General features: G+C 36.5%; 1 protein-coding gene across 24 annotated transcripts in view; it reads left to right on the top strand.

Moving 5' to 3' along the window:
• Positions 1–14,329, top strand: part of ERC1 (ELKS/RAB6-interacting/CAST family member 1) — a 524,080-nt gene that overhangs the window by 285,754 nt on the left and 223,997 nt on the right. For all 24 annotated transcript variants that reach the window (XM_045463914.1, XM_045463916.1, XM_045463908.1 and 21 more), the window contains one exon: positions 7,987–8,147. In XM_045463914.1, coding sequence (XP_045319870.1) covers positions 7,987–8,147 — 161 coding nt within the window. The remainder of the gene's footprint in view (positions 1–7,986; positions 8,148–14,329) is intronic.

The following is a 14,329-nucleotide window of genomic DNA, read 5'->3' as shown; positions in this document are numbered from 1 at the left end:
TCCGTGTGAGCAATAAGGTTGTTTCACTTTCTTATCATTCGTGTGTTCACTAGACTAGCACTTTTAATTTCGTTCAAGAACTTTTCCTTTGCATTCACAATGTGGTTGTTGGTGCAAGAGGTCTGGCTTTCAGCCTCTCTCAGCTTTGGACATGCCTTCCTCTCTAAAGCTTAATCATTTCTAGCTTTTGATTTAAAGTGAGAGAGATCTGTGACTCTTTCTTTCACTTGAACTGTTGATGCCATTGTAGGGTTATTAATTGGCATAATTTCAGTATTGTTGTATCTCAGGGAATAGGGAGGCCTAAGGAGAGAGAGTGTGACAGGGGAATAGCCAGTTGGTGGAGCAGATAGAGCACACAATATTTGGCAAATGATGTCTGCTGTCTTATTTGGGTGCAGTTTATGGTGCTCCCAAAAGAATTATAGTAATAACATCAAAGATCACAGATCACACATCACTATAACGTGTAATAATAATAATGAAAAAGTGGGGTGCCTGGTGGCTCAGTCGGTTAAGCATCCAACTTTGGCTCAGGTCATGATCTCACGGTTTGTGGGTTCAAGCCCCGTGTCGGGCTCTGTGCTGACAGCTCAGAGCCTAGAGCCTGCTTTGGATTCTGTGTCTTCCTCTGTCTCTGTTCCTCCCCCACTCATGCTCTGTCTCTCTCTCAAAAATAAACATTAAAAAGATTTTTTAAAAAATAATAATAATGAAAAAGTTTGAAATACTGGGAGAATAATAATGTGACAGACGTGAATTGAGAAAATGCTGTTGAAAATATGGCAACAGAAGGACTTGCTTGACACAGGGTCACCACAAAACTTCAGTTTGTAAAAAATACAAGGTCTTTGAAGCACAATAAACAAGGTATGTCTGTACACACACACATACTGTATTCAGTGTATATCCCATTGCTTCTCTTTCTCTTCAGAACTCTAGCACACCTATAATAATCATTTATTTCTTCATCACAAAGATTGGAAGGTTAGTAGAGTTGGCTTTGCTTTAGTCCTTGACTGGGTTGGCCGTGCCCACGTGGCTCTTTCTAGGACCCAACGGAAAGGCAGCAGCTACTCAGAATGTTGGGTTTTTTTGGCAGTGGTAGAACTACAACCTAGCTACATGTATTAAGAGCCTCAGCTTGTGTCTGAATTGCCATCCCAATGGCCAAGCAAGTTATATAGCCAAGCCAGAATAAGGGTCATTAAAGGCAGTATACTCTGCCCATCATGATACTATGGGAAGGATGTGGATGAATACTAATAGTGTAGTGTAATGAATAATTGGGACTGCTAATTCAGTCTACTGAAGGCAGTACAAAAGTGGGGAATATCGTATGACCCTGGGTAGAAGAAGGATTTCTTAAACAGGATGTAAATGTCACAAATCTTAAAGGCTTAATGAATTTGTTTATATTAAGATATTTTTGATCATACAGAGATACCATAATGAAAAGGAACACATAGTGTACAAAGTGGGAGAAGTAATTTCCTAAATATTTAATTGATGAAATGTTGGTTTCTGAGAATATCTGTTTAAGATTCCTCCAAATCAACGAGAATAAGAAAAGCCAGTGGAGGCAGGGGGAGGGGCAAAGATTTGAGTGGCAAAGAAGCAGCAGCACATATGGTCCCTAAACAAATGAAACATGTTTAACCATACTGGTTATTATTGAAGTGATGAAAGAACTTGATAAAATATTTCTTGAGAAATTTATAAAGAGGAAATCAGGTTATTGCTATCTGCACCCAATGATCAATGTTGTTGCTAAAAGTTGGACAACCATTATGTGTCTCTTCATATGCTATAACATGAAGTACACAACTTTATTTGTGGAGTACTGTTGTTAAAAAGACAAATTGAATCTCAATCTAATGAAGACTTTAGATATAACTTTCATTTTCTAGGAAACATGAGAACAAGAGGAACAGCATAAATAGCACCATAGAAAAAATAACTGACCGGACCCAATATGTGGGGCATTCTATAGGATATGTGACTCAATTTTGTCATGAAGCTAATGGCATGGAAAATTAAAAATGTTAAGCAATATGGCAGTTGTCCAAGCACCTTTGAGTCAAAAGAATATCCTTTCCTCATTGAATTGCCTTTACACTCATGTCAAATCATATTGCCATAACAGGGTTTATTTCTTGACTCTCAGTTTTTTTTTTTTTTATCTCTTTTTCCATTCTTATGCCAACACTACCTTGAAGTTTTGTAGTAAGTTTTGAAGTCAAGAAGTAAGAGTCTCCCAATTTTATTTTATTTTTTTCAAGATAAGTTTTCTTATTCTGGCTCCCTTTCATTTTCATGTGGATTTTAGGATCAACTTGTCACTTTCTGCAAAAAAAGACAGAGTTTTGATAGGGATTATGGTGAACCTGTGGATCATTTTGGGGAGTATTGTCATTTTAACAATATTAAGTCTTTCAATTGGTGAATGTGATGTTTTTCCATTTATTTAAATCTTCTTTAATTTCTTGCAGGAATCTTTTAGAATTTTCACTATACATGTTATGCATTTTAAAAATTAAATTTATACCTAGCTATTTCCTTCTTTTTGATGCTATTAAAAAATTTTTTTTACATTTATTTATTTTCGATAGAGACAGAGCACAAGTGGGGGAGGGGCAGAGAGAGAAGGAGACACAGAATCCAAAGCAGGCTCCAGGCTCTAAGCTGTTAGCACAGAGCCCAATGCGGGGCTCGAACTCACAAACCACAAGATCATGACCTGGGCCAAAGTTGGGTGCTTAACCGACTGAGCCACCCAGGCGCCCCATTTTCTGATGCTATTTAAATGGAATTGTTTTCTTAATTTCATTTTTGGAATGTTTGTTGCTTGTGTATGGATAGACCATTGATTTTTGTGTATTGATCTTGTATTCTGCAACTTCTGTATACTTGTTGATTATAATTTTTTAGAGGATTTCTTAGCATTTTTCACTATATAAGATTATGTCATTTTCGACCAGAAAAAGTTTTGTCTTCCTTTCCAACATGGGTACCTTTTAATTTTTTGTGTATTCTAATTTCCCTGGCTATTACTTCTAGTACAATATTAAACAGAAATGGTGAGAAAGGACATTCTTTCTAGTCTTGTTCTTGGTGCTGGCCTTAGAGGGAAAGCATTACGTTTTTCATCATTAAAGAGTATATTAGCGGGGCGCCTGGGTGGCGCAGTCGGTTAAGCGTCCGACTTCAGCCAGGTCACGATCTCACAGTCCGTGAGTTCGAGCCCCGCGTCGGGCTCTGGGCTGATGGCTCAGAGCCTGGAGCCTGTTTCCGATTCTGTGTCTCCCTCTCTCTCTGCCCCTCCCCCGTTCATGCTCTGTCTCTCTCTGTCCCAAAAATAAATGTTGAAAAAAAAAAAAATAAATAAATAAATGCCCTTTATCAGGCTGAGAAAGTGTTTGTTTTTTGGGGTTTTTTTGTTTTTGTTTTTTGTTTGTTTGTTTTGAGAGAGCGTGTGTAGAGGCAGAGGTGTTGGGAGGCAGAACAAGAGAGAAAATCTTAAGCAGGCTCCACACCTAGGAAGGAGCCGAATATGGGGCTTGATCTCACAACCATGAGATCATGACCTGAGCCAAAATCAGGAGTCGGATGCTTAACTGATTGAGTCACCCAAGCACCCAAAGAAAGGTTCTTTGTATTTTCTTGACTGTTTCTGTTATGAAAGGTTGTTAGAAATTGCCAAATGCTTTTTTTCTACATCTACTTAGATAATCATATGGTGTTTTTGTCCTATATTCTATTAATATGGTTTATTGCATTTATTTTTTATGTGTTAAACCAACCTTGCATTCTTAGGATAAATCTCAATTTTTAGATCTTACTGGGTTTGATTTTTTAATATTTTAGTTTGATTTTAGTTTTTGAATACCTTCTGTATTCAGAAGGTATATTCTTATGTAGTTTCCTTTCTTGTGATATATTTTTCTTGTTTTCTCATAAGGATTTCTGTGTCATGATCCCTTTTTGCCATGATTCCCATTTCTCTTGCTTTCTGGCCTAAATTGTGTAAAGTTCACCTTTTGTACATTTCTTGCCCAAATCTAGAATCAGCTGTATTTTTAAGGAGCCCTTTCAATTTAGTGGGAAACTATAGCCTGGGTGCTGTGGTGTTCAAAGTTGTTGGCTCTCATTGCTTTTAATTCCTGAGTGGTGAATTATATAGGTGTATGTTGTCCTTTTGGTTCAGAAATACACACATAGAATAGGTCCCTTTTTTACATGAAAAAACATAATGTTGGATGAAATAAAGTCAGGAGGTTCCATTTATACAGTGTTCATAAACTAATAGAATAAAGCAGTGATTTATTTTTAAATACATACGAAAGGCAAAAATAAAGAAATGGAAGAGATTAAGTAACAAATTAAGAATGGTAATGACCAGAGTGCCTGGGTGGCTCAGTTGGTTAAGCGTCCAACTTCGGCTCAGGTCATGATCTTGCGGTTCGTGAGTTGGAGCCCGCGTCGGGCTCTGTGCTGACAGCTCGGAGCCTGGAGCCTGCTTCGGATTCTGTGTCTCCCTCTCCCCCTTCCCCGCCCCTGCTCATGCTGTGTCTCTCGCTGTCTCTCAATAATAAATAAATGTTAAAAAAAAAAAAAAAAGAATAGTAATGACCTATCATAGGGGACTTGGGGGATACGTTGGATAATTGCACTTATAAAGCTAGTGAGTATAAAAGATATAAAGGATAGTGAGTATATAGATGGGTGTATTGCTCTTGGTTCTGGAATATATACATATTCCTTTTTTATATACATATAACATTTCACATTGCTTATTCATTAAATTTTAAGGTGTTTATGGACAATATGAAGCATTGTCAAATTATCTTTTCTACAGTTTGTAAGTAGTTTTCACATTCAGATCTTTTGCCAGTAGGCTGAAAGTGCCTTACTATCGTGGCTGTAAAAGTCCTCCTGTTCAGAGTGCTGACTTAGTTGGATATCCAAATTGATAAAAATGATATTTGACCATGCAGCTGTGTTTATTCAGTTGCATATATATTGTAGCTCTAAATGTGAAACATGTAATTTAATAAAAGATTTAGAAGAAAGAATCTTTCCATGATCTTGTGGTAGACAAAATTTTCTTATCCAGTATACAGAAAACTCTGAACATAAAAGAAATATAAATGAAAAAAATTAGTTAGCTAAACCCCATTAATATTAAAAACTAGTTTTTAAATTATTTTTAATTAAAAAAATTAAAATGTGGATATACCTACCTTCCAGGTATTATGCTAAGTGAAATAAATTAGAGAAAGACAAATACTGTGTTACCTAACTTATATGTGAAATTTAAAACAAAAAAAAAATGAATACAGACTCACAGAAAAAGACATGAGTCTTGTTACCAGAGGTAGGAGGTGGGATGAGTGTGATGTGGAGGAAGGTAGTCAAAAAGCACAAGCTTCCAGTTATAAGATAAAATAAGTAGTAGGGATGTAGTGTACAACATGATGACTATAGCTAATAGTGTTCTATGATAAATGTAGGAATGTTGTTAAGAGAGCAAATCCTAAGAGTTCTCGTCAAAAGGAAGAAATCGGGGCACCTGGGTGGCTCAGTCGGTTAAGCATCTGACTACGGCTCATGTCATGATCTTGCAGTTCGTGGGTTCAAGCCCCGTGTGAGGCTCTGTGCTGATGTCTCAGAGCCTGGAGCATACTTCAGATTCTGTGTCTCCCTCCCTCACTTCCCCTCCCTTGCTTACACTCTGTTTCTCTCTCTCTCAAAAATAAATACACATTAAAAAAATTTCAAAAGAAGGAAATTAGTTTTTTTCATTCTTTTCTTTTTATTGTATTTATATGTGACGATACATGTTAGCTGACCCTATTGTAATCATTTCACATATAAATATGTAAATCAAACCATCATGCTGTGTGCCTTAATACTACACAGGGATTGATGTATGTCAATTATTTCTCAGTAAAACTGGAAAAAAGTTTTTTGTTTTTTTTTTTAATCAAAAGTTCCTTCAGTAAATTTTGCTATTTTCACACAGTGGAATTCCTATCTCATAGACATAACACATGAGTGAAGAAAATCTGTACTTAAAATTATATTCTATGTAATTCCATTTGTATAAACGAATAAGCAATACTAAGGTAGAATGCTAGAATAATGGCTACTCTTCATTTGGAAAGGGGATATGAGATGCATTTCTGGGGAACTCTTCATATTCTGTTTATAAGTCTGTGTTCTGATTACACAGGTGTGTTCAACTTAGAGAAAATTCTTCAAGTTGGATTTTTCATTTGTGGATTTTTCTGTATTTGTGTTGTATTTCAATAAAAAGCTTACCAAAAATTTTAGAGTATATATAAAGTGGACTTCCTTTTTGTATAGAAAAGGAGGAATAATTTGTTTTTATATGCTTGCTTATGTATATACATAATATCTAAATTATATAAGAAACTGATACCATGCCTTGCTTGGAGTAGTGAAAGATGAGAGGGAGATTTTTTTGAGATTTAAGGTGAGTTCATCATAGATGGACACATACCACACTTTATTAGAGCTTCTATAAAGGGTGCTGTCCATTACTGATTTTCTGTTACAAGAACGTACCTTGGTATATCATTTCAGTTCAGTTTTAAATAAGATTTTACATGAATTAAACTGATTAAAATGGAACCATCCTTACTGGTAGTTTTCTAAAGGGTGGATAGTGATTTATATTTACGTGAAGCTTGTAGATATGTGAATTTATATATATTCTTACAACAGTTATTTTCACAGCTATTAGCTGAGAATTAACTTGATCACTTCTGAAAATATACACAAAGTAAGGTGATTCAGGTGCCAAAACACTAAATGTGTCTGTTTGCTATCACTGTTTAGCAGCTGTTACCAATCAACATGGAAACTTTGGTTGGGTATAAGGCACTAACATCCTGGGGTCTGTTAACAACTCTGATTTGTTATATTGCAGTTTTGTCTCTACACTGTTCTCAGTTTTAGTATCACACAAGTTGGTTTTATGTAGGAGTCAGTGAATGGCAAATCCCCCACCTCTTCCTCTGAAAAGGCTTGTTGTCACCAAAATTATTTCTTGGCAAGCAGCAACCTGACATAAACTCTTGTGATTGGTGCAGTTGGCTGGTTGATTACCTGGTTCAGGTTGATTTTTGGTATTAACACATTTTTGCCAGCATATATTTTCCTTCCGAATTAAAATGAACATGTCTATTTAAGTAATTTTGATTTGGACACCACCCAGCTTGAGTGGAAAAGATGGATGAAGTACATACTGTGTTCTCTTAGTTCCTTGTGTTTTAGAGTTCTGTCTTCTTTCCCTCAGGATTTTTTTCAAATCTTTTTAAAGCATTCGGTCTCCTCTGTCTTCTCTCTAGGTGGTTATGTATTTTTCTTTTTTTCTTCCTGCCTTCCTTGAGAAAACTCTACCTACCTGGCTTTAGAGCAAGAAACTGTCTGATTGAATTCTAGCTATTTCTTCAAAAAGAAATTTTTTTAAAGGTGTAAACAGAAAAATTTTTGGATGAATAAAAATGACTTATGTATGTTTATACTGAGTGTTATTATAGTCAAGTTTATGTCTTAAAATCCTTATAGAAATATTTTCTGTGATTTTGTTCCTCTATTTTTATCTGTGTTATACTGTTATTTTCATGAGTATTTGTGGACCACTTCCAAATCTTCAAAAGGGACTGACTGTGGCAGAGTGTGACTTCTTGAACTGATGCCTTATATGCAATTGTGTTTATCAAAAAGGAAATGAAGTTCTTTTTGGTGAACCTGAAAGGAATTACAGTGGAGGGAAGACCAGAGATTTATTTCTTTATCTGGTATATTCTTGATATATTTGTTTGATCCAGAAAGAGTACAGAATTTTTGATGTGTGTGTGTGTTTTTAATTTGTAGACCCAGGAATTGCCCGTTACTTTGCTCCTCTGTCTTTAATTAATCAAAATGTTCAGTTTTTTTTTTCCATACTTACCATAGGTGGAGGAGTTACTGATGGCCATGGAGAAAGTGAAGCAGGAACTGGAGTCCATGAAAGCAAAGCTGTCCTCTACCCAACAGTCTCTGGCAGAAAAGGAAACTCATTTGACCAATCTTCGGGCGGAGAGAAGAAAACACTTAGAGGAAGTTCTGGAGATGAAGTAAGTGTTTATAATCTTCCTTTTCAGGTGTATGCATAGTAGAAAACCTGTTTCTCATTACTTTCATCCTCTGGCCCTACTTATTACTCCTAACACATTTAGCTTAATTTTAATGTAAACTTGTATTTCTCCCTAGAACAAATTTGGAACAAATTCTGGTCAAAATAGAATTATTTTTGCCTCTTCATTGAATTTTAAAGTCCTCGTGTGTGTGTGTGTGTGTGTGTGTGTGTGTGTGTGTGTGTGTAACCGTATCCAGTTGCATCTCTGAAATTTCTAAAATTGTATGGAAAATTCAGCCATTATTTTTGAGTTTACTGAGGAACATGACTGTTGGTTCTGAGGTCATCTGATAGCTAGGGACTTTTTTAAAACATTTTTTTATTATAACCACTTCTGAAAGTATGTAAAAGTAGAGAGAATAGTATAATGAGCCCGTATGTACTTATCCTCCATATTTAGGAGCTAACAGTTTGCCACATTCTCCAGTCAATTTTTACAAAGTCGTCAATTTTAACAGAACTTTGATGTACATCATTTTCCTACTAGTCTCCTGAGATAATCTGTAGTGAAGCATGTGCATGTCTGCTGGTACACAATAGATGCTTCTTTTCCTTCATTGTGAACTTTGGAGCTCTGGTTTCTTTCTCTTTAAAACAAATATGTCTCTTTTGAGAATTCAGTAGTACTTTCTCCTTTATTATTCCCAACCTTCACCTCTGCGTCATCATCCTGCTCCCAGGTTTTATGAAAAATTTATCCTGGGATAGTTCGGTTACCTTCTTTACCTCAACAGCTACCTGTATTTGTGTTGTCTTCCCTTCTATTTCGGAAGAGATATTCTCTCTCCTTCAGCAGCTTCTGGCAGCTGTCTGGGCAGCTTCTGGTCTCTGTCACAGATTTTAAGCCCAGGTCCACAGCTCTGCAGCCTTCCTTTGTTAATTTTCTCTCATATAATCTGTGCTCACTTTCTATTAGTTTCTTCTTCTCTCCATAAATACTGGGTCTCTTTGACCTACGATAAACAAACTTCTCAGACCAGCTAGTGCTTTAGGCTAATATCCAAATTATAGACTAGAAGAGGACCTTACCATTATACCTTAGTGTGAATTTTCCACGGCACATGTGATATTCTGATAGCAACATAAGAGTCAAGGAAGAAATTCTTGTGGTGTCACCTGCATTTATGGATTTTTAGACCACAGTGCAAGGTTAAGAGATTCTAACCTTTTAGAAAAGCATTACAGGTGACCTGCTCTTGGAAGTGATGCATACTTGAAGCCAGAAATAAATCGACATGCTTGGGAGAATGGAGAGAGAGGTTAGGGTTCTGAGTATCATCAGGAGAATAAAAGTTTGTGAATATGCTTCTTAGGGAGCAGTTAGTGAAGGAAATATAAGACAAGTTTTTTGTCACTGGTGGTTAAAATTCAAAACCTGATATTTTGGAGATGGAGTAATAGAGGTAAGTTTTGGTGATAAAGCATACAATCATTTGAGTTTAAGAGATCTGGGACCCATTACTGAAAACATGGTAGGAGTTGAGAAGCAAATTAAATCAGAGCCCAAAGTAATTAAGGAAATGGACGAATGATGGATATAATGTTGTGGAAAACCAAGTATCACATGTGATCTTCCAAAGCAGAAACAGCCCTCACTAAAGTAACAGTGTGTAAGTTTTGTTTTGTTGTCTCCATGTACTTGACTTCACCTGTCAGATCTTTCCTACTAAGTACAAATCTGTATATAGCAAAATAGTGATGTATTTGTATAGAAATTTTCCTTTATTATTAGGACCTTGCAAAGACATGAAAGAAGTTGTAAAAGAATGTTTGACTTCAAGCTACGAAAAGGAAGTTGTAATTTTTTTTTTTTTTTTGTACCACAGTGCTACACTCTGTTTTGAACTTCACTTTCCAAAGCAGGTCAGAGATTGCATTTCTGAAAAATACTGTGATTAGCAAAACTATTTTTGGTGATGTCAGGCACTCACATAATAAGACAGGGATAAATGATTAAAGTATGTAGAGAAATTTGTAAGTAGTATTGAAATTTAATACACATTAAATGAAAGTTCTAGAAATAAAGTGCTAAAACCTTGCTCTGATAGATGACCTCTCTTTTTTTTTTTTAATGTTTATTTATTTTTAGAGACAGAGAGCATGCGCGTGAGTAGGGGAGGGGCAGAGAGAGAGTCTGAAGCAGGCTCCAGACTCTGAGCTGTCAGCACAGAGCCCGATGCAGAGCTTGAACTCATGAACCGTGAGATCATGACCTGAGCTAAAGTTGGACCCTCAACCACCTGAGCCACCTAGGCACCCTTATATGACCTATCTTTTTTTTTTTTTTTTTTTAACATTTATTTATTTATTTATTTATTTATTTATTTATTTTAAACGTTTATTTATTTTTGAGACAGAGACAGAGCATGAACGGGGGAGGGTCAGAGAGAGAGGGAGACACAGAATCTGAAACAGGCTCCAGGCTCTGCTCTGAGCTGTCAGCACAGAGCCCAATGCGGGGCTCGAACTCACGGACCACGAGATCATGACCTGAGCCGAAGTCGGCCGCTTAACCAACTGAGCCACCCAGGTGCCCCATGACTTATCTTTTAAATCCCCTTCTTCCATTGCTCAGAATATATTCTGTGGTATCATGATGTTCTTAGTCAGATTTTTCATAAGTTTTGTGTCATGCGGATTTGCCAACATAAAGTTTTAAAAGTAGTCCTTGCTTTAATTTGCACTTAAATTTCCCCTTGTTGTCTTTTAGTTTCATATGTTAGTAAAATTGTTGTTTAATACCTTCCTTTTAATAAGTTCTCTCAGCACATTAGACCTAATCCTCTATCCAAATATTGTTAAGAGAGTGGAGGTTTTATTAGCAGATCCTCTCTGTTTGCACTGCCCTGTAAGCCAACCCACATGGCACTACCAAGTCTGTGAAGCAGCAGGTATTTTATTCTTTCCCCTAGAACAGTGAATTGAATTCCCTATTTTTTTTTTTTTTAATGTAAATTTCCAGGGGCACCTGGGTGGCTCAGTCGGTTAAGCGGCTGACTTCGCTTGGGTCATGATCTCATAGTTCGTGAGTTTTAAGCCCTGCATAGGACTCTGCTGTCAGTATGGGGCCTGCTTCAGATCTTCTGTCCCCCTGTCTCTCTGCCCGTTCCCTGCTTGTTCTTTTTCTTCCCTGCCCCCCTCAATAAATAAATTTTAAAAATATAGATTTCCAAAGTATGGCATACTTATAAATGATTCATAAAACCTCAGTTGAAAACTACAACCTAAGTATAATTATACACAAAACACTATGGTTGACATATAGTGGGTTCTTTTTTTTTTTTTTTTTTTTTTTTTTAAAGTTTATTTATTTTTGGGACAGAGAGAGACAGAGCATGAACGGGGGAGGGGCAGAGAGAGAGGGAGACACAGAATCGGAAACAGGCTCCAGGCTCTGAGCCATCAGCCCAGAGCCCGACGCGGGGCTCGAACTCACGGACCGCGAGATCGTGACCTGGCTGAAGTCGGACGCTCAACCGACTGCGCCATCCAGGCGCCCCGACATATAGTGGGTTCTAATGCAGTGAGCTTTTGATTCGTTTTCACTATGTAGCTAACCAAGACAATAGCCTTTCTTCTGCTATATTCTGGACTCCTTTTCTCCATATGTTGAGCAAGTTCTGCTAATCTGTCCTCATTTGAGTTTATCTCAGTTTCTACAACTTTGCTCAGAATTTACTTCATTCTTTTGTCAATTTGTAAGATGTTTACTACGTCCAACTAGTTCTACATGATATCTGCTTCTAATTACTTGTGGCAACTAGGAAGAACATACTTCCTGGAATAAAAGAGCCTGAATCAGAACTTATTAGCTCTACGACTTCAGCAAGTTCTTTAACCTCTTGGTGCCTCAATCTGCTCATTTTTAAAATGGCAAATAATGGGGCACCTGGGTGGCTCAGTCAGTTAAGTGTCCAACTTCGGCTTAGGTCGTGATCTCACGGTTTGTGCATTCAAGCTCCACATTGGGCTTTGTGCTGACAGCTCAGAGCCTGGAGCCTGCTTCAGATTCTGTGTCTCCCTCTCTCTCTGCCCCTCCCCCACTTGCACTCTCTCTCTCAAAAATGAACATTAAAAAAATGGCAAAAATAATTGCTTCTGCTTCATAGAATTTTCATGACAATAAGAAATTAGAAAGGAAAAAGGCAATAACCTTACCTGTGGATATTGACAGTGACAACCAGATTCTTCACTGTAATCATGGCAGGACCCACCATATTTTAAATGTTTACAGTGTTTAATTATTGATCATTGAATACATGAAAAGAATTGTTCACTATAACCAGAGAACTTGAAATGCAGAAGAAATATGAGAGGAATGCGATGTACAAGAGACTGAAACATGCATATGTGTGACTTCAAACCTAGAGTAAGAAAAGTCTCCCCTGAGGAAAAGGCAGCCGGCCTGTATATATAAAAAAATACAGAAAATTTGTTAGCAAAGCGCTAGAATAGTCTAGTTTTTTGCAGTAATCCTGACCACATCAGACCAAATGGAATGACCTAATCGTTCTTTTCCAACCCTAGCATTTATGATTGTAATTTTTGAGCATCTGTTACAAACAAATGGTGACCATGAGTTTTGGGAGACATATGAAACTGTTCACTTGGTAGCATGCCAATGAGTCAGTAGAAACATTTGAGTTGGTTAGCCAGCTTTGAAAGGAGCATTTTTATTGGCAGATCCCATGTTGGTTCTTCTTTTACTTATGCTGTGGTTTTGTTAGCCATTATTTTTTTATTCTGCTTTTATATTAGTCTCTTTCCCTAAGAAATGAAGGATGAATTGGAGAAGGGAAAAAATAATAAAATAACAATGCTTATAACCATAATAAATGTTAGGTATCAATTCAGGTCATGAGTTTGAGTAGTAAAATCTAGATATGGTTCATCCTCTGCTGCCTCACACTCACACTCCTGCTGCTGTCTCACCTTATATCAGTACTATGAATAAAAAGACTAATTTTTCATTTTTAATAAAAATTTTTATTAAACTATGAATATGACTACCCTGAGAACAGGTTTATTTAGGGAAGTGGTGGAAAACCTCTTTAGTTTCTTTGAGAATCCAGAGTTGTTTGATAAGTAGCATTCCATTAGTAAAGTTGGCAGAGAAATTCAAACTTCTGGGGCTAAATTATATACTCTTGAGATGCCTTTTGGCTAAAGAAAGATCTGACTTCCCACAAATAAAATAAATTTTTGCATGTACCTAGAAGGACTCCAATAATATAATCTAAGTTCTGACATTTAAAGAATCTTTGCCTTTTAAGTGAGACAAATAGAATATGTTTAGAATTTAAGCTATAGAAAATAGTTACTCAAAAGAGTCCAGGCTTTTTTGCCTAATACTTTGGGGCTAGTATAGGTTAGGTGTTAATCTGTTATACCTTGAATAATTAAAATTAGTTTGTGTTATAAATTATTTTTGTATTACTAATTATTTTTATTCTGATACCCTGTAGTATTTCATTTTTAAATTTATCATAAAGTTCCTGACATTAAAAAAAAAATCCCATTTGGAAATTGATGACAGTCTTCCAAATTAACCACAAAATTGGGGAGTTACACAAATTATATCCCAGGAACAATTATACCCTAGTAACAAATTGAAGTGCATTCTAAGTTACATAAGAATGTGTACTTTTTGCAAAGCCACATTTATCTATGGTTCCATCAGATGCCTATCTTGGAAGCAGTAGACCTATGATAAAAGACTTATGGTGAAGTTGGAAGCATTTTTCACAGCGGCCTAAAATACAGAAGTTTAAATATTCTTTAGGAAATCACATAAACATAAAAATTTCCTATACTTGAATTGAAAAAGGAAACAAAGTATGTTGTATAGCATAACCATCAACAACACTGGTGGGACCCATCCTTGTTGAAATGATAAAGCAGGATGTGTGTCTATAGTCAACTATCCCTTGGGACTTTGGGTTTTCCTCTCTAGTCTTGATTAACTCCTTAATTTTGCCCCCTTTTTTTCAGCCCTCATCTCCAGTTCACTTATATACCCACCTTATGGGATGATCTTAACTGTTACTGGCGTCTTTCCTTATCAGACTGATAGTTTACTTGGGGCTCTAAGTTGTTATAGAAGAGTGGAAGAAATGGCTT

Source organism: Leopardus geoffroyi, chromosome B4 (assembly GCF_018350155.1).
Source record: "Leopardus geoffroyi isolate Oge1 chromosome B4, O.geoffroyi_Oge1_pat1.0, whole genome shotgun sequence".
Lineage (NCBI taxonomy): Eukaryota > Metazoa > Chordata > Mammalia > Carnivora > Felidae > Leopardus > Leopardus geoffroyi.
The sequence above is the reverse complement of the archived record's forward strand: the minus strand, read 5'-3'. Positions and strand labels throughout refer to the sequence as shown.